The sequence below is a fragment of the Rosa rugosa genome, chromosome 4, assembly GCF_958449725.1.
Source record: "Rosa rugosa chromosome 4, drRosRugo1.1, whole genome shotgun sequence".
Taxonomy (NCBI): Eukaryota; Viridiplantae; Streptophyta; class Magnoliopsida; order Rosales; family Rosaceae; genus Rosa; species Rosa rugosa.
The window spans coordinates 33,079,159-33,106,334 of NC_084823.1; the positions used below are offsets into that span (position 1 = coordinate 33,079,159).

General features: G+C 38.9%; 3 protein-coding genes across 6 annotated transcripts; all 3 read left to right on the top strand.

Moving 5' to 3' along the window:
- The first annotated feature begins 1,844 nt into the window (after positions 1-1,844).
- LOC133745919 (cadmium-induced protein AS8) lies at positions 1,845-5,610 on the top strand. Of its 2 annotated transcripts, XM_062174080.1 has the most exons (4): positions 1,845-2,000; positions 2,150-2,398; positions 2,597-2,866; positions 5,260-5,610. In XM_062174080.1, the coding sequence occupies exons 2-4, from the start codon at positions 2,158-2,160 to the stop codon at positions 5,271-5,273; spliced, it is 525 nt and encodes a 174-aa protein (XP_062030064.1). In that variant the 5' UTR covers positions 1,845-2,000; positions 2,150-2,157; the 3' UTR covers positions 5,274-5,610. The 2 variants fall into 2 exon arrangements, with proteins under 2 accessions (XP_062030064.1, XP_062030063.1); XM_062174079.1 differs by lacking the exon at positions 1,845-2,000 and having other exon boundaries at positions 2,007-2,398.
- A 6,008-nt stretch (positions 5,611-11,618) lies between these two features.
- LOC133745450 (protein PAM68, chloroplastic) lies at positions 11,619-12,851 on the top strand. Its single transcript, XM_062173522.1, has 2 exons — positions 11,619-11,832; positions 12,172-12,851. Exons 1-2 carry the CDS (start codon positions 11,755-11,757, stop codon positions 12,730-12,732), a joined length of 639 nt encoding a protein of 212 aa, XP_062029506.1. The 5' UTR covers positions 11,619-11,754; the 3' UTR covers positions 12,733-12,851.
- A 6,601-nt stretch (positions 12,852-19,452) lies between these two features.
- Positions 19,453-25,520, top strand: LOC133745278 (protein BREVIS RADIX). 3 transcript variants are annotated; one of them, XM_062173334.1, is made up of 7 exons: positions 19,453-19,740; positions 19,945-20,044; positions 20,925-21,046; positions 23,483-23,871; positions 24,120-24,249; positions 24,479-24,801; positions 24,908-25,520. In XM_062173334.1, the coding sequence occupies exons 3-7, from the start codon at positions 20,942-20,944 to the stop codon at positions 24,984-24,986; spliced, it is 1,026 nt and encodes a 341-aa protein (XP_062029318.1). In that variant the 5' UTR covers positions 19,453-19,740; positions 19,945-20,044; positions 20,925-20,941; the 3' UTR covers positions 24,987-25,520. The 3 variants fall into 3 exon arrangements, with proteins under 3 accessions (XP_062029318.1, XP_062029319.1, XP_062029320.1); XM_062173335.1 differs by lacking the exon at positions 19,945-20,044; XM_062173336.1 differs by lacking the exons at positions 19,453-19,740; positions 19,945-20,044 and adding an exon at positions 20,083-20,817.
- Positions 25,521-27,176: the final 1,656 nt, after the last annotated feature.

Here is a 27,176-nt window from a genome sequence, read left to right on the forward strand (position 1 = left end):
CCCAAACGTGGAGCGCCATATTGTTTCCTCGGAACACAAATCTGAAAACACTGTCACAGACATTAGCAAGTTGATGTCTTTAGCAAGTTGTTACATATAAAACTAAAATCAAGGGTTCAGCTTTTCATCTTGAACCAGCAAATCCTGATCCTTGGGAGCAATTCTCCAAGAAATAGGTCTACAAAGATCAACCAACACATAAAGTTTTTATTGAAGTTCACATTTTCCTAATCAATCAAAAGACCAACATGAAACTATGGATGGGAAAAAAGTACATGCAGAATGTACAATGTACAATTTGCCTATACATACAATGCATAATACTTGGGGACTCCCGTGGTACTTGTGACGGACAAAATAGTATGTAATCCAGGCAGGCATCATTTTTTTTTTTTTTTTGTTTGTGATTATTTGAACATTCCTCCTCATTCACTCCGACATTCACTTAAAATATGAAAAAAAAAAACACTAAAGTAGTGAATTCTTAGTTATTAGTATATGATATCGAATTGATAAATGTGTTAAAATGATCGATGACTCCTCCACACAAATTACTCAATCAAATTAATATTAATTGAATGTCGGAGTTGTTTGAGCCCAAAAGTAATTTTGGCAAGATCTTTTAGTGGATTTAGCGCAGCGGGCCGATACCTGCGGCCCAAAAATAAGCATACTCGGGTTTGGGTTACAGCTTCGCCCATTCCGTGATCCATAAGGAAAACGAAACCTTATTGGAGTCGGGTAGCGGAGATTGAATAGGAAACTTCAACCAATAATCCTTCTATGGCAAGGAGCAGTCGAAACCCTAGGTATATATACCAGGTTTCAAGGACGAAAAAAGGCTGTCTCTCAAATCAATCAATCCTGGCGATTACAAAGCCTCCCCCGGAGCAAACCTTCAACCTCGTTGAAACCCGGCGACCGTGCTTCCAGTCCTAGTCTCTCCAAGAGCCGACTGTCAAGTGCTACTGCCACCGATACTACCAGCGAAGCAAGGGTAACGCCCTCGCAACCCAGCGAAGCTAAAGTCACGCTTTAGCAAACCCTGTGCTTTCTCAGAACTTCCCAGTGATTGCTCTGCTTAGTCTACAATACTAAGTATCGATTCGGTGTCGCGAAGAGATCACAACCAAAGTCCTTATCCGTAAGGCAAGAAGTCCTTTCTCGGAAGGCAGAGAAAAGAGCCTTGTGATGAGGTTGGTGCTCTCCTCGTCCACAACGCTTGAAGAAGAAGTCAGGTCAAGGGACTCCCCCGACGACTGCACCTCACGGTGCTGGCACGCCCGCGCAATCACAGCGGCAAAAGAGACAGTTTGCAGGCTAACTGGTTTCCGCGTCAAACAGGAGTACTAAAAGACTTTGGTGAATATGTATACAAAATAAATTTTGGCCTTTTTGCAACTAAAAACAACATTCAATTCATGAAATTATTCATTTAAAAATTATCCCCATAAATTATCCACAGGAGATTTAAGGTGACGTTCAGTAATGTTTTCGTGTCTATATTTTCATTTTATTTGGAAAAACTGAAAACAATAGTCGGCGGCGGTTTTGTTTCGGTTGCAGATTTGGGAAACCGACCAACATCGGTTGGTACCCGGTTGACGGAATTTGTCGTTGGTTTTCTACCGAATCCACCCCTAAGTCTAAACTATCGAACACATTTTCAAATAAAATTATTTATAAAAAAAAAAAAAAAAAAAACAAGAAAACGAGCTGTATTTCTGAAAATTATTTTTAAAAGCGTACATTACTGGTTAGAGATCCTTGGTGTGCTAGTCTCCCTTCATCTTATTTGAGTTTCATTGCAAAGCTATCCTCTCTTTAGAAAAAAAAAAAAAAACCATAACCATGCCCATATTAAATCCCACAACGAAAAATTTCTTAAACAAATAATGAGAGCCAGAAACAAGAAGAATCAAAAGAAACGGTCTTTTTCACTTTCTTGCTGTCCAATAGTTCACTTCAAAGAGGAAGAACGACCAGAGCTCACATCACAGGTGCCTTTTCACTTCTTCTTCTTCTTCTTCTTTTCATACCCACAATTCAGAGACCATAGTATTAGCCCAAATACCCAGAACTGGATGCTTATTTTTCCAGAGCTGTATGAACACAAAGATTAAAACTTGCACACTCATTTTCATGGCAGGAGATAAAATGATTATAAAAGGAGTGTTCAGGAGGTATGAAAGATGGAACCCAGTGCACCCAACCTCTGGAGCATTTTGGGGTTTGGGAATAGGCATTGGTTGTGGTGTTGGATGGGGTCCTGGTTTTGGGCCTGAAGTGATTGGCTATGTTGGAGCTGGCTGTGGTGTTGGCTTCAGTGTTGGTTTCACTCTGCTTGGTGTTGGTATTGGTCTTCCTGCAAATTGGCTCTACACTGTTCCTTATCAGGGTACTTTGCATTTTCTATCTCAAATTCAATCATTTCATTACTGCTCCTTGAGTGTATTTGTTGCCCTGGAGTTTAGGTCAATTTGTATGTCGAATTTGTTTTAAGGGTGACATTATTGCTCTTTCCTTATTAATGTGGATGTTTCCATTTTGCTGTGAAATCTTAGAGTTTCAGTCCTGATTTGTTAGCATTTTGCAGCTGTTATGGCAGCAAGAAGTAGTGCATTGAGGCTTGGTAGACCTCCTGGTCTTGTTTTCTCCAAAAGTATAGCGGGAGAGAGTTGGGATAAAATAGCACCGTGTGTCATAGGGCTGCAAAGAGAAGCCAGTGGAAGATTGTCTAGCTTCACACAACATCTTGTGGAAGGAGTCGAGTCAATTGATGTCAAGAGTCGGCTAAGTGACAATAGTAAGACCGTTTGTGATGGTTTAACAGCGTTTGGTGAACGCATCTTTCACTTTCCTAAAGGTATTGTCACACATACAACTAGCAGTAGTTAAGGAATAACTATTTACTATTAATTAGTGTCACCATTGCTTTGCTGGTTGCTTACAAGTAAGATTATTGATTTTGTTAGTATTAGCTACCAATATATCTATCATCATTTTTGCCATTATACAAAATGAAATATATTAAGAGAAAATTAAAGCTAGAACATTCTGACTTGTTTGCATTTGAGAATTTAATGTGATGGCCCAGAAAACCTTAATTGCCGGTTGGCAAATGAGACTACACACGGCTGGACTAATTCTAGTCTCATAGTGTGTTTGATTTCATTTTGTATGGAACATCTTTAGGCTTAATTAGAGGGATTGATCCCAGTTCTGGATTATGAATGTCTTTTATTCTCCAAGGAGAACATTTACCAGTGCTTATGGAAAAAATGTCTTCCTGTCATAGCCTCTAAGTCGGTAAATTTCCAAATTGGACCGTACAATATTTTGGGTTTTAAATTCCAGGCTGTGATCATAAGCTAGCTTCCAACTAGATAAACCGCTCAGATTTGTATATAAACAATCAAGTGAGAAAGATTAGTTAAGTGTCTTATCAAAAAAAAAAAAAATTAGTTAAGTGGATTGTAATGTTCTCACTGCATCCCTGAAGCTAAGAATGAGCCATTACTATGGATCTTTGAGCTACTTGCACACCTTAGTATGGAATTTATATCTAACGTGTAGATAATCTACCAATGAAAAGCGTTGCTTTTCAATAATCATATGATATGAATATCTTAGTTATTGGTAGTTAATATAGGAGTAGTGAATGATATCTGTTTGCCATGGGACTAGTTCGTGATGATTTTTCAAGGAAAACCATTCTTGTCACATAACAGCATTACTAAGTTGCACCGAGAGGGTGAAAATGATATAGTTCTTGGAATTTTAACCATACTATGTACTCTTTAAGTCTCAAGAATTAGCCAAGACATATGCATCATCTGAGTTTGCCAGACCAACAATTTAAGATAAGCTGGATACACATACATTGAGGATAACAAATTATTTTGGCTTCATTCTTTTCCTTTAGTTTCACTATTAACTTGCCACTCAGAGAAGCGCAAAATCCCTTGAGATAATTTAAGCATTTCTTAAGAAGGATATCCATGCTGTTAACAGTGATTCTCTGGTCTCTTTTTCCTTCTTTCTTTTTTTTTGTTTTTTTCCAATTAATCACTAACAAACTTCTTTTTATAGCCAATAATCGATACCAAACTTAAGAATGATAAGTTTAGTCTACTTTACCCACCCACGAATATTCTCATACTGCCTCCAGACATCAATCCCTTCTCATATTCGCATGGTTGTCCTGTTTTATTATGTTTAAAACTTTAAATACTACAATTGTTCATATATATGTGTGTGTGTGTGAAATCTTGGGGAGTTGTCATTAACCTAAGGACAAAAGATCACTGAATTTCAATCAATAGCTGCACAAAAAAATTAAAGTTTTCTACCAATGTTCCAATTTCACTAGTATTCTGTCCTTGCTTCTGTACTTCATGGATGAGGTTGAGATCATCCCCTTCAACTGATAATACCATGGCCTCAGTTGCCAAACTTTGAGAGAAATCCCCCAGCATTCTTCTTGGTGGTTTAGTAAAATCACCCCCAAACCTCTACTGCCATTTGAATCACCCACAAGCCTCATTAAAGTTCATCTTTACAAAGGGACTAGAGGGTGCTTTCCAGTGCTGCTGTTGTGATACAAGAGCAGCGTCCTACATTGTTAGTGTCCAGCAGATGCGAGAATTTATAGTGCCAATCACCCAGAGTTATTAAGGCATGAGGTAAAGATATCCCCATGCCATCATAAACAACAATTTTGCCAAAGCCACCACGAGATAAAACCAAAGGATTCTAGCTGAACATCCGTAACACAAGACTGTAAGTAGAATGATTAGTGTTCGTACCATTTGCCTTGGCGTGGCAAATTGGTCAGGGAATGCTGTGGGATCTGGCTAGGCAAAAACTAATTTATTGTTTCAAATCTTATCCTTTGAAAGATTGGCCCAGGTCTGGCAAAAGAATAGAAAGATGTCCCAAGGTAATGTTCGGTAGGGACAAATTTGTAATGAAAATGGAATAACTCCACTGTTGTTTGATAGCACAGAGATGAATTGAGAGACATAAGTGGCATTGGTCTGATCAGAATGTATGAATATTCACAGGTGTGGCGTTATCATTCATTTGTTTTTGTTACGTGATCTGATATAGTTATTTCAACAATATCTATCCTGTTTAAGCCTAGGACACTTAACACTCATTAGACTTCTCATTTTGATTTGCTTGTTGTGATTTCTATTTCCTTTGTTCAATTGAGGAAACAGGACAAGCAATAACATATGCATCCCCGTATTTCAGGTTCCAAAGATTGACAGGTTGAAGAACTGGACCATCTGCTGCTTATACTAAGGATCGTAAAACATTCTCACACAAACCACATTCTCCCTGAACTAGTCTTGCCGTGATAATATCTTGGTTAGAAAACCTAAGAGAAAGGTTTCATTAAGGGAAGCCTGACTCATATTTTTAAATGATCCCCCCCCCCCCCCCCCCCCCCCCCCATCTTACGAGCAAGGTTTTTATGGTTTTGGAACCCCTTTGTTTTATCGCCTGGGAAAATTCCTGATGTGATGTAGATAATGTACCTCTTATATTGGCTGATCTCTTCTTCCTTCACTGGCCTTGATGAATTTATAGGGAACAAATATATATCAATATGATCGAAATCACCCAAAGGCCACTTAGAAGTTTTCCATTGAACATGGCCGAGTGGATGAATATTCAATTGTCGAAATTATGCAGGCCAAGTTTATAAACAAGCCAGACTAGGATAAAAATGGACAGAAGAAAACCATAGCATAGTTGGATCAATAAAATCCAATCGCATGCATAAAGAATAATGCTGAACAAGAAAGACAAAACATAAACAGATAAATCATCATTTCATGGGGAAAGGTTGTGTTTAATGCTGACACCAAGACAATAAAGACAGCAGTAAAGAGAAGCTGATGACTCTTCCATAAGTTCAAAATTCCATTAGAGTGTGTTTGGATGAGGGAAAAAATGATGGAATTTAATTGAAAGTGAGGATTTCATAATTCCTACAAGCCAATTCTCTCGTTTGACATTATCAGATTGGAAATTTTAAATTTCTCTGTGGAAAAAAAAGAATGAATTCGTTATTTAAATTTCTCACTTCAATTTCCACCAAAATAGGTGTCATTTACGAATTCATTTGCAGTATTCAATTTTTATTTCCAAAACAAGACTTTTTTCTATTTTATATTTTTATTTGTTTTAAAATTTCTTAATTTATTACACATTTAAAATCCTAAATAGATGCAACCAAACAATAGAAATTGCAATTAATGGAATTTTAGATTGATGGAGTTAAAGATTCCATCATTTATAAATTCCTACGGATTTTATAATTTTCTCATTCAAACACACCGTTAAGAACATGCTCGATCTGTGTCAAGAAACAGGTGGAGTTATAAATTACGGATAGTTCAATAATTGACTCAGTTTCATATGAACCAAATGTTACAAGATGTTAGTAAGATTAAGGCAGTTGAAATCAGCATCAAATCAGAAAGAAACGAAGGTTGAGGGAAAAGCCAAGAAGGTCAAAAACTTGGTGTCTGATCAACTGTGTTATCTGATTGTTAAGATAATAAATGTCTCTGAAAGGATGGTACTGGAGACAATTTGTGACATATGTATATGAAAGCATATTGTAAATGTATATAATGACCACAAAGCAGAGTGGAGTTGATTGCATAGTTTGGAAAGTATTCGTACCATAAATCTATTGTGCAAACATGATGGTATGGGCTGAAACGGATGGACATGGATATAAATTGCATCATTCTATAAAGTATATTCACACCAGTATGAATGTACAGAAAAACATAACGGCAGCACTGTATCCAAAATTCCAAATAAAGGTGTGAAGTGGACACAAGAATTATATCAGCAAACCTACTTGGTCCATTTCTGCTGTTCTTGCCACCAATTTCAAGAACAGCTGTAAACCGAGGTAGAGAGGTCTAGTGTATTACCAACAAAATAAACAATTTCCATACCCTTTTCTCTGAAACCAAACACCAAACTGAATAGAAAATTTAACAAATTAGTCCCTAAAAACCCAAAAAGAACTCATCAAAGTCAAAAAAGCCAATGTATCATCACCTTGCGGATTAGAGAGTGGGAGCAGAAAGCGAGCATTATGAGGATCGGAAGTGGAATCAGAATTCAATCCTGAACAAATGAAATCAGAATCAAAGAATAATCCTAACTGATGCACATGAACTATATATGAATCACTCTTTTAGTACCCAAGACCTCCAAAAGAAAAACCCCTTCTAAAAAATACAAGTTAGAAGTTTTTCTCTGAGTTCACCTGATGGTCAGTAGAGCATTTGTACAGAAGATACGATTGACGAAAGAGAAAACTACCTGCCCTATGACATGGATCAATTGGAAGATAAGGTACAAGAGAGACGTGACTAGAAAACATGAAAGCACTGGACTAATTTGTTCACAGGAACTGTCATATAGGAAAAGGAATGACAAAGTATTTTCTTCTCATCTAGCAGCAAGTTCCAACTAGCTAAAGGCAGTTTAAGGTTTAGGACTAGGTGTAGGCTTCAAATTAGTTCTGATGCCTATATCAACCATGTCCGAGAGCAACTCCATCCTTAGTCTTCCCGGGAATAATCAATAAGGGTACCAATTATAGCATCGCAGCAATTCTTCTCAATGTGCATGACATCAAGAATGTCTTACCGAAAGATGTTTCCAGCAATCAAGTTCAAAGAAAATTGATTTTTTTTTCTTTTTCAGCAAGGTCTGTTTTTGTCTTCAACACCCTTGTAAGGGGATTTTTTTTTTTTTTTCAAATGGCATGTTCTGACCTTCAACTCTTGGCAACACTTCCTCTCCACTTAATGGTGAAGGAGCGACATATTTCTCAATGGTATTGTTAATGTTTAAGATTCAGCGGTAGCCAAATCCTAGTTAACACTGGTCCGATGGGCGGACCGCCACTTGTGACTCTCTTGTGATTCCCGCTATCTGTCAAATGAAATATAAAGGGCGTCAAAGGGAGACCGCGGTTGGCGGTCTTCTCTTCTCCGATGCCTAAGTTAGTCAATGTATTTGCGTTGACAGCATAATAGTTGGTAAGTAGTAAATGCGTAATTAATGAGGAGAGAGGAGTGAACCTTTTATAGGTGGGGAAGAGGCTGACCTCTTCCTTGTTTTCGATGTGGGACTGATATGCTTCAGTTCCCAGCTTCTGATGCTTCAGCGAGGCGATCTTGGTGCGGCGCGTGGCGGCGCGTCGACGATGATCTGGGGGTGAGCCGGGGCTCAGGTGATAGCCTGCTTGGCTGTGTTTCCGTATGTCACACCGTTGGTGGTTATTGGTACCGCTGGCGGTAGCATGAGCGTGGCTCATTATAGCTAATTATGCTTGGCAAATGCTTATGTAAGTACAAGTATTGTCAAATGCAGCAGACTTCTTTTGATATGGATGATGTCTTGGCAAAAATCTGCGATACCTCATGAATATCATTTTGTTACTATACTTCAGTCTATATGGTTTCATCAACACAAACTGGACAAGCATTGTATTCTTTGATGATGCTACCCGATATATTCTCATATGCAGAAAAATCATTAATAGTCCAAAACAAAACTGTTTTAAGTTTAAAGTACTCTCCTCTTACAACATCATACACTCCTTCAACCCCATCCCACAATAGTTTCAAGTCATCAACTAACGGCTGCAAATAGTCGTCAATATCATTTTTGGGCTGTTTTGGTCCAAATATTAACAATGTCAATATCATGTGCTTCCTCTTCATGTATAGCCATGGAGGAAGGTTATACGTAATGAGTATAATGGGCTAGTAAGAGTACCAGCTACTTAAAGAACTGTGGGGATTAAACCTATCTGAGAAAAGAGCTAGCCTAAGGTTCCTCGGTTCTCTACCAAATTCTGGCCACTTTGTGTCAACTAACTTCCAAGTTGGGAAATTAGCTGGATGCTGCATCATTCCATCTTTTTTCCTATCATTGACATGACAAGTCAAATCCTTAACTGTCAAGGTTAATTGAAACAAGATGTCGTGGTCAATTGAAACATGTGTTTGAATCTCGGGATTTGTGGGAAGTACCACAAAACCTTCCCAGGCACCCCTTCCTTCTCAACTTTATTCCTACCCAATTTCATTATGATTCACCACATGTCGGGCAAATTGTTGCTTCTACATGTTGCCCTCTATACAAGATGTTGTCATTTGGACAAGCATGAATCATTTCATACTCCATCCCCAACGCAGAAGTATTTCTTTAGCCTCATATACAGACCCGGGTATCAATTGTAACCACATTATTACTAACATTTTTAATGATGATTGCAAAAAGTTTACGTTATACTGAATTGTTGAAATTCTGAAACTGAAAGAGTTAGATTGCAAATTATAGGGCTAAATACTGTTTAGTACCCTGTGGTATAGGTCCAACATCGATTCAGTCCATCAACTTTCAATTTCATCAAAAACACCCCCGCAGTATCATCTTCTCGTCCAATAGATCCCTCCGACTCAATTCCGTCAATTTCAGACGTTAAGTGCTGACATGGCATTTCCAACTCAGCAAAAGTGGGGCCCACACGGAAGTGAAATTCTCAAAATAACCCTGGCTCTTTAATATCTTATTCTCACTCCCTCACGATCTTCTCTCCCTTCTTTTCTTCTCTTCTTCTTCGTTTCTGCTCAGGCTCGGAGATGGCTGCTCAGCCCACCTCCGCCGCTCCCCACCGACAGTCCGCAGAGCGACCTCGTCTGCAAAGCCACCCAATTCATCCTCGTCTGCTCTGCCTCCAATCCTCAAATCCCTAAACGCCGACCTCGCCCTCCCAATTTCCCAAACGACTCCGACTCAGATTGGTAATCAGACCCCACTTTTGTTCTCCATTTCTAGAGATGGATGAAGAGGTGAGGGGAGGGCTGGTGTGGGTATTCTTGGAGGGTTGGTTTCGGTGTTCTTGAAGTCATGTCAATCTCTGGAAAATTTTGGGGCTGTGATCTGAGTTAGAATAGGGGTTGGGTTTGATTTGGGTTGAAAATTTTGGTTTCATGCATTCTGTTTCTGTATTGGGTTTGTTTTTACTGCTACTGTGGACCAAATTTGAACTGTGGCAACATTACAAGAATGGGGGTTTGGATTTATGTTACAGAAATGGGTTAGATTCTTTTTACTTTTTTTCTTTTCAAGATATACTATATTCTGGTTTAGATTTGCAGAAATGCATCTAGATGTGCAGAGTCGGGTGGGTTTGTGCTCTGGCAGATGAATCTGGACATGTGGTATGTGGTTTTCGGGGTTCAAATCGAGAAGGGCTTCGGTGGTGGGAGCGGCAAGAACCGGAAGCTGTCGGCTTCGAGGCCGGCCATGAGCTCCCAAGAGTTTATGACTTCGGGTCGGACCAGAGCGATCTGGGCTCGGAGAGGGAGGTGGGAAAGATGGAACCCAATGTGAATCGAGTAGGTGGGGTGGTGGGTGGGGGTAGGGGGTCGAGGGTGAGGAGGCCGTAGGTGGAGGAGGTGAGGGAGACGATGTGGTGGCTCAAGGCGGAGCTGCCGAGCTGGGAGAAGTTTTCATCGTGGTTGAAGAGATTGGAAGAAACGCAACCCATGGTTGTTGGTTGCTTGTGTCGAACTCTGAGCTCAAAGTGTGGAGGAGTGAGAGTGAAGCAGAAGAAGAAGAAGAAGAAAGGAGGAAGAGACAAGAGGTTGGGACATACAGCGAGGACTTTAATTTAATAATTTGAATTAATAAAAAATTGTGAGGAATTGGGGGTTCAATTTTGAGTTAGAATAGGGCCAGGGTTATTTTGGGAATTTCACTTCTATGTGGGCCCCACATTTGCTGAGTTGGAAATGTCATGTCAGCACTTAACGTCTGAAATTGACGGAATTGAGTTGAAGGGACCTATTGGACGAGAAGATGATACTGCGGGGGTGTTTTTGATGAAATTGAAAGTCGAGGGACTGAATCGATGTTAGACCCATACCACAGGGTACTAAACAGTATTTAGCCCCAAATTATATGCAGGATGCAGCCAATCGAATTGCGCTTTTATTCACTGACTTTCACACTAGGTTATTCCGTTATTGCGTGTTGATACTACCGTACTTATATGAGTTATATCCTTTGTACTTGTAACTCATGTGAATAAAATCTCACATTCATCTCAGAAAGCAAAAGCAAAAAAAAAAAAAAACGAAAGTCTGGATTTCGTCTACAATACATTAATGTACCGATACATCAAGTAGGCTAGTTCAGTACAGAGGTAGACTAGCTCAGTACATGGGTAGACATGCATGGAAGTAATCTACCCTTGTACCGAGCTAGTCTACCTCTGTATTGAACCTAGTCTACTTGATGTATCGGTACATTAATGTACTGAAGTATTTTCCTTCAATTATCTGGTATGCAGTTAATTAGTTGGTCAATTTCCTTATTATATTTTGCTACCATGCGGTAACACTAAATTTTTTTTTTTTTTTTTGAAAGGGTAACAATAAGTTATTAACCTTTTCGAAAGTTATTAACTCATCGACGTTTGGGATTTTAAGCGTGAAAATCGGACGGTATTCCCGTCATCATGCATGGCCCGCCCAAATGCAATATCTCCAACAGTCCAACCTTATCCTTCTCTGCATCTCCCCCGGCCCCCCACTTTCATGGTTAATGCTCGCTCACCTCCTCTTTCTTTCTGAAGCAACAACGCTTCCACTTTCATCTGGTTCACTCAAGAAAGAGCTCTAGTAGCCAAAGCCAATGGCAGCTGCAATTGCAGGTTCATGGTCTTCCAAGCCCTCTCCAATCACTTCGCAACACCCATCATTATCTTCTAAGGTACGTATCACCAAACCCCTCTCTCTCACGCTCTTAATATATAGACTTTCTTTCATTGAATTCACCAGGCAAATGGAGAAGAATATGCACTGATTGTGCAGAGTTTGGAGTTTTGGTTCAAATTTGTACTGTTGGAACTGGGAACTATAGTGTTTAAGGTTCTTTTGTTGGTCCTTTGTCTAATCTGATAATGGTAGTATGAGGTTATGAACTATAAAAAATCAGAATGGAAATTGCGCTATAACTTGGGACTTATGTATAACTATGCATGGTAGTGAAGTGATAGTAAATATGTCAAAGAAATTGTAGTTCAGCTCTTGATTTTACTGTTATTTGCAGATTGGCCTTAAGCCTTGGACGCTGTCCACAAAACCCAACTACCCCATTTCCAGAACAAATCAAAGCAAAAATCAGAACTACTTTTCATCATCCTCCACACAATTAAATGCGACCTTGAAGAATCCAAGAGGCTTCGGACGGCCACCAAAGAAAAGCAAGAAGACCGCCACCAAGAAGAAGACGGAACAAAACAATGACAGTGGCAATGAAGATGAGGAAGACGAAGAGGACGAAGCAGAAGAAGGCATAATACCAGAGATGGTGACCAACAGGATGATAACCAGGATGGGATTCACAGTTGGGCTTCCACTGTTTATGGGACTATTGTTTTTCCCATTCTTCTACTACTTGAAAGTTGGTCTCAAAATTGATGTGCCCACATGGGTGCCCTTCATTGTGTCATTTGTGTTCTTTGGGACAGCTCTTGCGGGAGTGAGCTATGGGATTGTGTCCTCTAGTTGGGACCCTATGAGGGAAGGGTCGCTCTTGGGTTGGAACGAGGCTCAGAAGAATTGGCCTGTATTTTGGAGATCTCTTAGGGGTGGATCGAGGAAGAACTAGGATTGCTAAACTATAGTATTTAGAAAACCTTCTTTTTTCTTCCAACATTTTGATGGGATCATTTTTCTTAGCAAGATATTGTCTCTCTTCTTTTTGGTATTGACAAATGTTAGTAGCTACTCCTGACCATTCGACAAACATGGTAAAGTACCACAGAATTCGTCACATAATCAAGCATGTGATAAGAGAGATAAACACATAATTGTATACACTGATGATAAAGAATAATAACTTTATCATGAAAAATAAATAAATAGCAAAGTAATGTTCATTTCGCTGCAGGTCCAAGCACAAGTTTGCATTCACACGTTTATGGATCGCATATGAATGAGACTGACTTAAATCCAAATCTAATTTCTTTTGTAAATAATGAAGTCGCGGTATTCAAATTATCGGATTTGACTTATGGGTGAATGATCGATCAATAAGCATATCGGTCATATTACTAAATTTGATTGGAGCAGAACGATGGGGACAATCATTTCGTCCAAGTATGTTATACGTTTGATAATCGGAGTTTATGATGCTATAGCATATCAAATGGTCTAACAAAACATTATACCAATCATGCTCGAACACATTCCATTTGGTCTCTTCCTCCAGCATCCATCGGGAAAGTAATGATTGTATATGAAACACAAATTCAAAAGACACGTATAAGAAATCAAAGCAACCAACATTGGAAGTAGGGAAAGATCAACTTAGATTATATGGGATGAGATGGATATCTACTTTGGGGAAGATCGCTGAATGGCTTTATAATCACTTTTCCAAGTACAAAATTGTTAACTTGAACACAGAACATTCCTAACGTTAAAAGTGGTCTAATCGACCACCATACCATACCATACCTGATCTCATGTTTCATATACTTTTTTAGTTTTTTCCTTTCTTCTTTTCACTTTGTTATCATTCTTATGTGTGGCGTATTCTTTTCTTCAGTTTCTAAGAGAGGGATTTAGAAGGTTTGAAAGGGTTTCTTCAACGGTATGATAACCCTACTTCAACATTCTAATTACATTAGGAATTAAAGAACCTTCCACATAAAAATGACAGGAAAAGAGAGTATATTAGATCGATCCAAGTCTTTTAAATAATAAGTTAAATCCGGTACTCATTCGCACAAGACTCCAAAGCATAAAGTACCCTAAACCGAAACTCCAAGATTTATGTCAAAACCTAATCAACCCTTAGCAATTCCAAAGTTGATGTCGTACTCGTTAAATGGTTGTGATCAAGTCTTAATGCTATTTCTCAACCTCTTTGTAGAATTCAAGTTTTTGGTTAAAGACATCTTGAAGTTTGCTCAAACTTTTCAAAGGTTTAGGTCAAATAAAGATAATTGGAAATGAAAGTACACTGTCATCCTTTTCCTTATATCAAAATAAAATCATCTATGGACTTAACTTCTACGATCTAAATTGAGACGGTCAAAAGTTAACCTAGGAGATTTATCAAATAGAACAAAATGAGGCCAAATGGTGAGCGATTGATGAGTAACATCAGGACCTTGACGAATTGACTACGCAAATGGCTTCGGAAAGAACAGGTTGAACTTCAAATTGGCCAAACCTTGAATGTTTAGGTTTTTGTTTTTCTTGATCAAGATGTCCTTGCATGGTTTTTGGTGTTTTTTTTATTTTTTTATTTATTCTAAAGACAACATCTTTATATATTTAGGCAGCCGCACCAGTCATTTATTTCAAAAAAAAAAAAAAACTTACGTTTTGAAGTAAGTAAACTATTTTGGGAGTTAAAATGTACAGATCACATAATCTATAGTGTTCGAATCATTTCTCTTATGATTTGTCAAATCAAATTGTAATTATTATCAATAAGACAAGAGAAAATTGTAAGGACAATGGTGTTATGATCAATTGTACGGACAATGGTGTTATGATCGATCAATCCTGAGGAGCATCCGTACAAGTTCATCAGCAAATACAGCAAGAAAACACATGGAATATCTGTGGCCACATGAGAGTTGGAATTGGGGTGCAAATTGATGTCTCTTTTTACTCACATAGAGAGCAGATAAAGATTAAAGAGAGTGAGACAGTGAGAGAGTGAAAAATAAAAACAAAGCTGTGAATTAAAGCTTTGTATTTTCGAATTTTGTTTCCCAGGCTAGTAACCCAAGGGATGCATATGGAAATGGCTGTGGACCTTGACTATGCTTTTCTTTCTCAACAAGATCTTGGGGGAGAACCTCTTTATTAATCAAAAGCTTTACTCTCTAAACCAGGACACCTGGAAGAAACCCATTTTAGCTGGGGAGAGACAGAGAGAGAGAGTGTTTGCTTGCTTGCTATATATATCATTTATGTGAGCTGGGTTTTGATTGTCCCTCTGTTCCAAGCATTCTTTGCTTAAAGAGAAGTTAGCCCCAGGAATAAAGCAAGGACAATAGCAGTAGTGTGTAGTTGGTTAAAGTTAAAGCAGATCATGGCTTGCCCACATTGCCAAAGCACCACATAGCTATTTACCCAAACAAAAAAAATCTTTAAAAAAAAAAATCACCAAATGACCATCTTCAGTACTCTATCTTAGCTCTTAAGTACTCTCAACGGCTCTCATTTCATATTAGACAACTATTATACCCCTGTATGTTAAATTCACATCGTTAACAAGATAAATCATATGAAGCGCTAGCTACATTGTGAAAGACCAATATATAGAGATAACTTTGAAACTTCCAACAATGAACCATGACTGATAAAACTAATGCCTTCGATTTCACAATCTTCATTAACATTCATTTTTTGCCTTTTAAAGTTTAATAGTTTGATAACAAAAATAAATATTTTCAAACAAGGTACGTGCATCGTTAAAGACACCCTAAATAGATATAACATGCAAATTATAGTTAGCAGTCCAAAAAAAAAATAAAGCAGTCCAGGCTCCAGCAGTCGAGCACAGATCGACCAGTTAGCAAATGCTGACAAGAGACCAACCAGCATTAACCATCTTCAATGGAGACTACTCTGTTCCCAAGAGACTCTCCGATTAGTCACCCTTCGAGGGTCGTCCTCGCCCCGCAGTTGCAGAGACCCTAATCACTGTCTGCTATAACATGCCCGTACTGTTGGTCTTCTGACTCAGCGGCTCAGACCCAGCATACTATAAACCAAAGTACCAGACCTTCGGGTCAGTTGGTTGCACCCAGCTGCCCAGCTGACCCCATAATGCTTAGTCAGGTGGGAGAGGAGAGGCGGAGGAGAGGGGAGGACATGCCCCCCACATATCTCAGACACTGCATGCTCAGAAACCCGAATGGCCCTTTTGGTTCTTTTAGAATCTTTCTGTGACAAGATCGAGGATCTTTCCTATATCCCAATTTGGATATGAAACACACAGTTATGATTCCCTCACCAGCGGCGGGTCTAAGTACCTTGGCTTGACTCATTCGTGCATTCTGATAGGACCATTCGATGATGATGAGGCTTGTAGTCGATGATGATGATGACTTTGGAACCTACTACTTGCCCTAGCTTTGAATTCTGACAGCAACAGAGGGAGGAGGAGATCGAGAAAAAAAAATATAAAGAACATGGGCTTTGAATTGGAATTTTGTACTGGTGTAGAGCTTGGTCACCCACCGTGGTCCTATGCTAAAGTGAATTTCATTATTGATTAGATTGTACGTGGTGTCATATTTTTGCTTACACAAAATTCTATTACGTACGAATGGCTCTTTTTCTTTATATCATCGAAACTTAGTAATAAAAAAAAAAAAAAAATTGCAACCTTGGGTCCCTGCGGTTTTTTTTTTTTTTTGATCAGGTAGTTAGCGGTTAGTAACTCACACACCCATGCAGTGGTATCTCAGCGCCAGGACACCTGCACCGACATTGCGGCGAAAGCCAGACTAATCCACTGCACCGCAGACGCACGAACCCAAAAGGTCCCTCAAATCTGCTGGCCACGGGATGAAGCTGGGATTCGAACGCTAGACCTGGAGGTTCCAGACTAGGCCGTTCGACCAACACACCACACCACGTGGTTTACTTCACAATATAGTTAATTTTCTCAAAGTTTAGACGAGAGCAAGAACGACTAATGATCTGATATCTTAAAAATTTTCTATCCTACCCTTATTTATAATTAGGAAAAATATAATTAAAAAAAAATAATACACAAATAGTAATTTAAAAAAGAATTAAATATTGTTTACTCCCTATACTAATAGGGTTTCATCGTTTCAGTCCCTGACCTTCGAATTTCACCTAAAAAGTCTCTGAACTCTCAATTTCCTCCCAATTGGTCCCTGCCGTCAAAATTTTCTGTTAAAGTTGTTGAAAATGTCTATTATGCCCTCACTTACTTCTTTTTTTAATTTATTTTCTCTCTCTCTTTTATTTCTTTTTTTCATTTCACCTCTTGAAGGTCTGTGAATTGGAACTATCTTGATGAGGAGATGAAAAGGAGGCGAGAGAGCAGGAAGAAGGAGAGGTAAAAAGAAAAAAATAAAAAAATAAAAAAGAGAGGAAGAGAAATATATATATATATATATATATATATATATATATATATATATATATATATTTAAACTAATTGAGGGTATAATAGACTTTTTAGAGGAAGATAATGGAGTTTTTGATGGATTCTTGACCGCAGGGACCTATTGGTAGGAAATTGGGAGTTCAAGGACTTTTTAGGTGAAATTCAAAGGTCAGAGTCTGAAACGATTAAACCCTATAAGTATAGGGAGTAAGCAGTATTTAACCCTTTAAAAACAACCCCCATTGGAAATCACAGACATGAATGAAAATCCTCCAATATTGCATATTTTTGGTACCATATATAGGTGGAATGGAATATTAAAAGGGGTGTAATATATTCAGATTTATGCAGGTTTTCGATTTTAAAAGCTAAACTTTCAAGGATTTGTGAAGACAAAAGATAAACTTATAGAGACTCTCGTAGAATTGGATAAACTTATGCAGACTCATTAAGCAAGCAAATGTAAACAATCTTGCATCAAAATATATTGCATAATGGGGCCGTGACCACTTACCCAATTTCAGTTTAAAAATTGTCCACTTCCTTGGCGGCTTCTCGGCCATCACCGCCGGCTACTCCATCGTAGGAGACGACGAGTTGCTCAGATTCAAGTTCTCCCTCAAACCCTCTCACTTCAGACACCTCTCGATCAAATCGACGCCGACTCGAACACATGGATCACACTCGTAACCAACGTCTCTCTCTCCTCCAGGTCCCAATTCAAACCCTAATTCTCCGCAACCCCTGTTTAATTTCAGATCGATCAAAACCAAAGAAACTTTCCCAGCGGCTGAAATCTGATCAATTCCAGATTCGATTTCAGGCGGAGAAAGAATCGCAGGCGAACAAGTCTCAGGAGCTGGCGTTGAAGCTCAGCGGTGCTTGGTGCTGGAGCAGAAGATCGCGGCCCATAGCTTCAAGATCTGGGTTCACCGGTCCGATATCGAGTGTCTTCGTCCCCGATCCGATCTGGTGCCTAGATCAATTTCTGGGTGCCTAGAGCACTTTTTTTTTTGGTATACTGTGAGCTCCAAGAATGGGGAAGTAAAAAAAAAGAAATAAAAAGTGAATGTGTACAATTGAACATATAAATTGATCAATTGTGTCTGTAGTGTATTCATTTTGGTTTGGGAGTTTATGCAATTCACTTGAGGGCAAATAATATGATTATTGGAGGGTAATAATATGATTATTGGGGGCAATAATATGATTATTAGGAGGCAATAATATGATTATTAGGAGATAATAATATGATTATTGGGGGGCAATAATATGGTTACTGAGTATTATTAGGGGGCAATAAATTCAGACGCCGGAATCCGGTAGCCGGATTCGGGATTCAGGTGACCGGTCGCCGGAGTCCGGCAAGGTCTCCGATGACTTCTTTCTCTAAGTGACAAAGAAGAAGAGGGCAAAATTGTCCCAAAAATAAATAAAAATGAATAAAAAAAATACTTAATTGGGTATTAGGGAAATGATCTCTTAGAGTGTTTGGGTAAGTGGGCAATCTCTTAGAGTGTTTGGGTAAGTGAGGTTAATTAACCCCAAAATTGGGTAAATTATCATTTTCCCATTGCATAATATTGCTCATTCGGGAAGGTTTTTCAAATTGTTGAAATTCCTTATACATAAAATTCAATCGATTTAGAACAACGCAGTTAAGAAGAATTCAATTACGAAAAGTTCATAATTAGATGATGCACTTTTGATTTGACAATCTCAAGAATGACCAAGAACCCCACATTGTGATTCTCTTTAATTGATCTGGATTTTAATGTTCTAGAACGCTTGTTCATAAATCTCTATCCAAAATTGATCCCTAAATTTTATGATATTTTTTTTTCTTGATTAATTATGATTAGGAATAAAATTTCAAAAACATTAATTCTTTATGTAAGGTGTACTAAACAGATCGACTGTCGGATGGCAACCGCACCGTAAAATAAAACTTACGAGCCAAAACCCAAATATATATATATATTTTTTTTCAAACAGAAAAAATAAAAAAAAATGTCACGTGTCAGTGATCCAAGAGAGACTTGAGGAGAGAGACCTTCCCTTACATCAGCTAGACATGTGGACCCTTTATGTCCTCAATGCTCATGACCAAATGCCTCCGACCTACTCTCTTAACCAGTCTGTTTTCCGTTACGTCTTTAACGGATAATACTGACGCCGTCAATTCCCCTCCTATAAATACCACATTCCCCTTTGTTCTCATTCTCCTCTTCCTCTGTAGTTATCCGATTTTCATTCCTGTCGTAACGTCGAACCCTCTGCTGTCGTTTCCCAAACTTTCCCATTTCAAACGACATTTCACTCCCGGCCAAGATTTTCGCTCCAAAATTAAGTACCACGATTTGGTTTCCAAGTTCAGAGAAGAAGAAGCTTCCGGGTTGACTTCAGATCACCGAAAATAATGGGATTCTTTGCCCACGTTTGATATTTCAAAGAGATTTCAACAGGGTGGTTTCATTTTCCTTAGTCTCTCCATTCTTGATCAAGGTGAGGGTTACAGTTTCCATTTCTCTTTTATTTTATACTTTTCTCAGCAGCCAAAAAAAACAGAGCATTTTAATGGGGTTTTGATTTTTTTTTTATTCTACTTAGTTTGAAATGGGTTTGGTTTGTTTTTCATTAATTTTGGAGCTGGAGATGGAGAAATTAATTCTCTGTTTGTAATTCCTTTTTCTGACTTTTGGGTAACAGTGCCTATATTGAAGCAGAGGAAGAGTGAAGAAGGCTTGAGGTAGAATAGGAGGAGGACAAAAGTGCCGGGCAGAAAAAGCACAGTTGGGGTTTTGGTTCGGTACGTCGTTTTCGAATAATAATGATCGAATTTAATGTAAAAACAAAAAAAAACCATATTTTTCCGATTTATTTTTGTTTTCTTTGTCTCCTTGTCCACTCAACCAGCGCTTTCAAACCCCAACACCCCCCTCCTGTGAAAAACGACAGCCCCAGCGAGAAAGAAACCGAGTCGTACGATATCTGGTCCTCTCTGATGTGAAATAGTTACAAAGGAAGAAGTGAAAGGGATTCAATTGGATTTGGTCCTGCAGCAGCAGCAGCAGCAGCAGCAGCTTCTTTATTTGGCTTTCCTTTCTTTCCAGGATATTAAAGCAGCTCTCTCACCCCAGTTGTGGCCTCCTTCTAAGACCCACTTTCAAATCCTTCCCCATTTTCTTTTTTACTTTCAATTATTGACTCATAATATTTACACATTTTCTTTCTGGTCTTACTCTGATCCCGAGTGAAGCTCTTTTCCTTTTTCCCTTTATTTTTTTTCTCTTTCTCTTTGGACCCGTTTGCAAATCCACGCATGTTCTTTGCTACCAAACCCCAAATGTGAGTTTTGGGCGGGCTCTGTTTTTTGTTCTTCTTCTACTTCATCTCTTATTTTATTCTGAATTGGGGTCCAATTCCAATTCCAATCCTAATCTGAGCCTGAGGCGAATGTTCTATTTTGCGTTGAATTGTCGGATTTACCCTTGAAAAATTGTCGCCATCTTGGGTGTTATCGTAATTTGGTGATATACCGTTCCGGACAAAGATCATTTGCTTGTTGCAAAGAGGAAGCTTGTACATTTCCATTTGTCCAACCTTAAAAAGATATGTGGGTACTTTGAATGAAATGGGTAGTATGGAACTATGGTGGTGGTTAATTTGGAAATGTGTGGTTTGTGCAGGGGTAAAACGGTGAGAAATGTTTACATGCATAGCATGTACGAAGCAACCGGAAGACGACGGAGGAGAGCGTGGGAGTGGCACCCCAAGTACAAAAGAAGCCGTCAAAAGCCTGACCACGCAGGTTAGCTTCTCTCTATCTCTCTTTAATTTTATTTATATCTATAAATAATAATAATAGTAAAAAATCCTGTAACACTTCTTCTTCCTCACTCTTTCTCTGATTCTCTCTAAATTTGTGTGTCTATTGCTTCACCTACACAAGCTTTGCTTTTTCAGTCTCTTTTTCCATAAAACAAAACAAAATCTTAAGTGCATTGAGAGGAGAGGGGATACTGATACGGTTTGGGGCCCACCCCTTGGGGGCATCTTTTTAGATTTACACTTTTATAGTTTATCATTTTTCGGAGTATGGTAGAAGGTGTCTCGACTATCTGATTTCGAATATTCTAACTTTAAATCGATATGTAGTTATGTACCACAGCTTTGCTCGATGCATAATACGTGTATAAACTTAGGCTATACTTACTAGGGCGGTGCCGGTGCCGAAATATTTTATCAAAGTGGGTTGCTAGGTGTGAGTGGGAGGGGAGGACACGAAATTGCTTATCCAATACCTATTGATTAGTATTGTACACTTATTAGTCGTAAATATGACTAAAAAGAAATGCGAATTTGGGTAGACTATCCACGATGAATAAATTCTCGATACACTAGATGTGCCGTTTGAACTTTTGAATTTAGAACAGCTTTCTCATAGTCAACTTGATGCTGCTTCATCATCCTGTTCCTACAAGGGGGGTTTGAATTTAATTTTCAGTGAGCCTAGGCTAGATTTTTGTCAGATGAATTATTCACCTCCCTAGCTCAGTCAAAAAGTTAAAAAAAAAAAAGGGACAAGAGCTGAAATGCTGAATAGATACCCATCCATGCAAAAGATTCAAATTTTGACTAGCTTAGCTAAGCTAAGCTACCTAGGGACGGATTGATAAATAGGTAAAAAAGGTCTGGTCTGGTCTGGTACTCTAGTTATATAGAGACACTGGTCCGCCAAGCTAGTCATCATGGTAGGACATTCTGGTTCAACTATAGTGTGCTGACGTCATTGGTTACTTGCCACCATAATATATAAACTAGTTCAAGACTATAGAATACTACCTTTTATTTGGGCACACGCTAATCACGTGATTTGCCATTTTTTCCTTTCCTAGTTTCTTCTTGTGCATTGTTTAATGTTTATGCACATTCATGTGATCAAATAAATAATGACATTAGGTCATAATTTCTCCTTTTGATAATTAGCGAAATCGGGCAGGCAGGGAGAATCCCAACTCAAGTGCATTTCTAAATATTAAATTTCGACGAAAATATTATAAGATTTGGGACATTCAAATTTCTCTAAACGTGATTCGTAGTTGAAAAGAAAAATCATATCGTACTTTCTTAGCAATTTCTTTATGAACATTAAATAGCTTATTTGAGGAGCAGTGATAAACGCCAGACAGTTTGTTTAGAAATTAATTAATTATATCCACAATAATAAGTGAGTAATGGTGGGGGGTTCCAGAGAGAAGAGACAAGTTGTTAAATTTTAGAAAAAGAAAAGACTGCTAATTGATGCCCCACAATTGAATTCTTGTCTAATCACTGTGGTTATAAAGCAACACATTGGTAGCGTAGAATAGGAAGAAAGAAATTTGGTAAATGACAACCCAAAGCCAGTGGTATTGTAGATGGAGAAAGTACACAATCATTTGAGATTGTGTCATCATTATCTTCGATTGTGCCATTCTGGAGTGGGGGCTTTGCTTCCTACACCCATCACTTTTCCAATTAAGAAGAATATGGGACATATCTTTGCAATATCTTTTTTTTTTTTTTTTTTGTTCCCTGATGTTTCTGTTTTAATAATTCAAATGCCTATTTTCATTTTCTTTGCATTGAAGATCCAACACATTATTGTTGTTCTTCTGCTTTTTCTGGGAAGAAATTAATTCAAGTAGTTCAAATAGTAAGATGGTAGATGAGCAGTGCTGCATTATATTTTATTTTAAATGTTACATTCGAGTTTTTAAATTGAAAAAACAAATGTTTTCTGTTAAATTAATATCTTGACATTTTTTTTTTCTGTTTTTAACTTTTTATTTATTGTTTGGTTCTAGGAGCTTAAGCAATCTTTTCTCAGAAACAAATCAGTGGAGTTCAAATTCTTAAGAGAATAGAGATGAAATCTATTATTATTTGTAGGCAAGGGAAGGAAAAGCAGGTACTGTATTTGGTTGAAAAATGGAATCTTAAGTGATTCTCAAATTTGCAATAATCTGTAACAAAGTTTAGTACCCACTTTCTTCTGACCTTGGTGGATAATCTGTAACAAAGTTTAACACTACTTTCTTCTAACCTTGGTGGACAAATACTCCAAGGAATTGCCTTGCAATAATCCGCATAATGTGTAACAAATTTCCCTGTTTATTCCATCCCATAAGTGATGAGTACTCCATGGAATACATGAATACCTTTCTGTGCTTTTGGCTGACGTTGTTTTTTTAACATTGTGCAGATCAAGGATATGGCATTGAAATTCTCCGGTGCGTACAAGCAATGCAAACCATGCACAGGATCAAGCAGTAGCTTCAAGAAAGGGCAAAGGAGACCTTACCCTGATTTTGATACTGCTTCTGAAGGGGTTCCATACCCTTATGCTGCAAGCTCAAGTTCTACACCTGCTTGGGACTTCACCTCTAATCATCAACTTGGTGCAAGATCAGACTCGAGATTCACTCGACCATATGGCGGTGGTGGTGATCCGACTCGAGATTCAACGTGTGAGGTTGTGTTAGAGGATGAGGATGAGCCCAAGGAGTGGATGGCACAGGTCGAACCAGGAGTGCACATCACCTTTGTGTCGCTTCCTAATGGGGGAAATGATCTTAAACGAATTCGCTTCAGGTATGGAACCTTAAGTTAGAGCATCCTACCCATAACTAATTAGTAATTAGAAATGAAGATGCCCAAGATCTTTTAACTGTTATGCAATGCTTACTTAGACTTCCTGATTTGAGAAGTGAGATTCTGCTTTCTTTACATGACACATGATTGGACTGTATCTTCAAATTTCTACAAGTGTCTTTCAAATATTGTATTGGAACTTAATTCTTTCTCTGTGGAAACCTGATGAAATGGCTCTGAATTTGAAGCCGAGAGATGTTTAACAAATGGCAAGCTCAGCGATGGTGGGGTGAGAATTATGACCGCATAATGGAGCTCTACAATGTCCAGAGATTCAACCGGCAAGCTCTTCACACTCCACCAAGGTCTGAAGATGAGGTAATCAAAATTTGACTTATCTTTTAAAGCTTGAAGAGCAACATTCACTTTAGGCCTTGCACATAGTTCATACAAATTAAAAACAGGTTCCTAAAACTGACACTGTTGTTTTCATTGGAAATCTTATGCTGGGGATACTTGAAAAGGTTTAACTCAATTGAACCAATGTTTCTGGTGTCTGTCTGCATCAAATTAGTATTTGCTAACAGATTCTTCTACTCTTGTTCAGCCACCAAGAGAATCCTTTTACTCGAGGATGGACTCTGCTAGAGAAAGCCCTATGGTTCCAACAAACTGGACACCACGGCACCACTACAAACCCTCTGGAGCTGGAAGCGGAGGATACTTCCCATCTGATGGTCATCAGTATAATGCAGGTGGATCTATTGATGCATCGCGAACGACAACCTCATCTAGAGATGAAGCTTCCGTCTCTATTAGCAATGCTAGTGAGGTGGAGTCCGAATGGGTTGAACAAGATGAACCTGGGGTCTATATAACCATTCGACAGCTAGCCGATGGCACTAGGGAGCTCCGGCGTGTTAGGTTCAGGTAAGGAAAAGGCAGTTCTTTATCTTGTTTTTGACATTTTATTTTGGCTGTTTGTTGAAGGAGAGGCTGAGACAACTGACCTTTTCTGTTTCTCTCAATCTCTCAGTCGCGAAAGGTTTGGGGAGAGGAATGCGAAGACATGGTGGGAAGAAAACCGAGAGAGAATACAAGCTCAATACCTTTAAATTTTAACTTTACACAACCAACATTTCCGGTAGGGATGAAATGAAAGACTACTACTTCAAGGCGCACCTGGATGTCTCAAAGAACTTGGAAAATGGAACTTTGCAATAGAGTCTCCGCAAGAAATTGGTCTTGCCACCAGTGAGACTTATGATGGTCAGAAATTAAATTCACATTGTATGATGATGATTATGATGATCTAACTAATATGTTCTTTCTTACTACCATTCTCATGAGGTGGGAGTTCGTTTTCCTTGACGGCTCATTTACATGGGATATCCAGAAGTGTCCAGTTTTGCCTTTGTTGTTGTCTGTCATTACTATTATAACTATCAGGCCAGAAGGAGGGGAACGAGTTACTGAAAAATTTTGGGTGTTGTTTTCCCCTTCACGGCTTGTAGTGTTTGGAAATTATGGGGATCATGTGGCGGTGGCTCTCATTTGGAGCTTAACAAGTTTGTTCTTTGTAATACAGTTTATATACATTTGAGAAATTGAATTGATTTGCAATTACATGAAAGGGGAAGTTTATAGTACATACATTAATATAAAAATACATAAGCTTTGGTAGGAGTGGACTCTGATACAGTTGTAGATTAGCGTTCTTCCGGTACAGTGTCATCTACCACTGTGCGGAGTTGGTTTACCATTACATTGAGCATTTACCACTATCAAAAATTAATATCTTAATTTATTCAAAAGAAAAATTTTACATTGTTCCACCTCCATTCAGCAAATAATGAATTGTTTGTCAGATTTTAAAGAAATTCTTCCATCTCATACGGAAAGGATTCAGCCTGAATCCCGCACCATGTCAATAAGAGCAAGTCCACCGGTTCCTCTTTGACCGGGCAAAGCATGGATTTGGTGAGGTGGTGACCGGCCAACCCCAAAATCTCTCTTCCACCAACACAAGCTTGTGACCGGGCAAAGGATGAATTTTCTTGACCGAAGTCAAGAAAAAAGGCAAGAGGATGACATTTTCCTTGACCCAGCCAAGGCCTGTGCCAGCTCGGCCCACACCCAAACGTGGGTGACGTCTGCGGAGAGAGAAGAGAAACAGATGCGCTGATGAAGAGACTGAAGTAGGAGAAGCTGACGCGTGGCGCCGCAGCAAGCAGAAACTGAAGCCCAGTCGCCGGATGACGATTTGCTCCGCCTGGGGTTGCTTCGATCTCGGCCTGGGGGCAGCGTCTGGGCGGGCTGACGCCACGGAGCGGCCGGACGAGGTGAGGCGACCTCGGGGGAGCCGGGTCCGTGGAAGGAGGACGCCGGAGGAGGGAGAAACAGGAGGGTCGGGTCGGACGAAACCCGCCAGGTCTGGGGGCGCGAGAGAGAGAGAGAACCGGAGGGGGGAAATGAAAAAAAGAAAAATTTTCGTCCTTGGAAACAAAACAGAATTTTTTTTTTGCTATTTATAGAAAACTTTCAGATTTCAAAAATTCATAATAAATTCATACAAACTCCGAATATTGCGTTCCATATATGCACGAGATCGTATCGACGAGCTCTACAACTTTCATGAAGAAAGTTTTCCCAAATTCCGAACGTATAAAAAGTCAATTTTCACGACTCCCTAAATAACGTTTGTTTCGAAAATAAAAATCGATTAGAAACCGAATTTCTCGTACAACAACTAAATAACGTTGTATTGTACTTATTCCTAGTTTTTCATTTATGTAAGAAAAAATTGATGAACAGTGAAAAATGAACAGTCTTGACTGGTCAAGAAAAAAAATGGGTGGAAACCCATGTCCAGTGGCAGTGAACAGTTACTTGACTGGTCGACGCCGTGACTTTTCGACCTTGACATTTCTTGACTATGGATGAACTTGCTCTAAATTGATGCAAGTTAGACCGGGCACTGTTGATAGTACATGTTCCTAGTTTAATTAAACTAGAATCAACAAGGAAAAGATTTCCTGCGTTTATGTTGCCATGTAAGGATCAAATTGTAAACTAGAGGTAGATTAAAGCTTGGAGTACACGACTAAGTTTGGAGGCAAAGTCATTGGAGATATAAGCAAATCCTCTTGGGGTGATTCGCAAGAGGTCACCATGGTGTGACTGAACCCAATTTTAGAGAGTTGCATCGTTGTACTCAGTGAACATGATGAAGTGGGGATTGACATCCTGCCAATTGTCCCGAAAACATAGCACATTGAGAAAAGGCTATGATTGTTAGGAGAGTA

Bases quoted from the DNA above. Each gene is read 5' to 3' on its own strand.
- LOC133745919 (XM_062174079.1), top strand. From the start codon at position 2,107: ATGAACACAAAGATTAAAACTTGCACACTCATTTTCATGGCAGGAGAT. The intron at 2,399-2,596 runs GTACTTTGCATT...AGCATTTTGCAG, and splicing joins CTACACTGTTCCTTATCAGG to CTGTTATGGCAGCAAGAAGT.
- LOC133745450 (XM_062173522.1), top strand. From the start codon at position 11,755: ATGGCAGCTGCAATTGCAGGTTCATGGTCTTCCAAGCCCTCTCCAATC. The intron at 11,833-12,171 runs GTACGTATCACC...TGTTATTTGCAG, and splicing joins ACCCATCATTATCTTCTAAG to ATTGGCCTTAAGCCTTGGAC.
- LOC133745278 (XM_062173334.1), top strand. From the start codon at position 20,942: ATGTTTACATGCATAGCATGTACGAAGCAACCGGAAGACGACGGAGGA. The intron at 21,047-23,482 runs GTTAGCTTCTCT...AACATTGTGCAG, and splicing joins TCAAAAGCCTGACCACGCAG to ATCAAGGATATGGCATTGAA. The intron at 24,802-24,907 runs GTAAGGAAAAGG...TCAATCTCTCAG, and splicing joins CTCCGGCGTGTTAGGTTCAG to TCGCGAAAGGTTTGGGGAGA.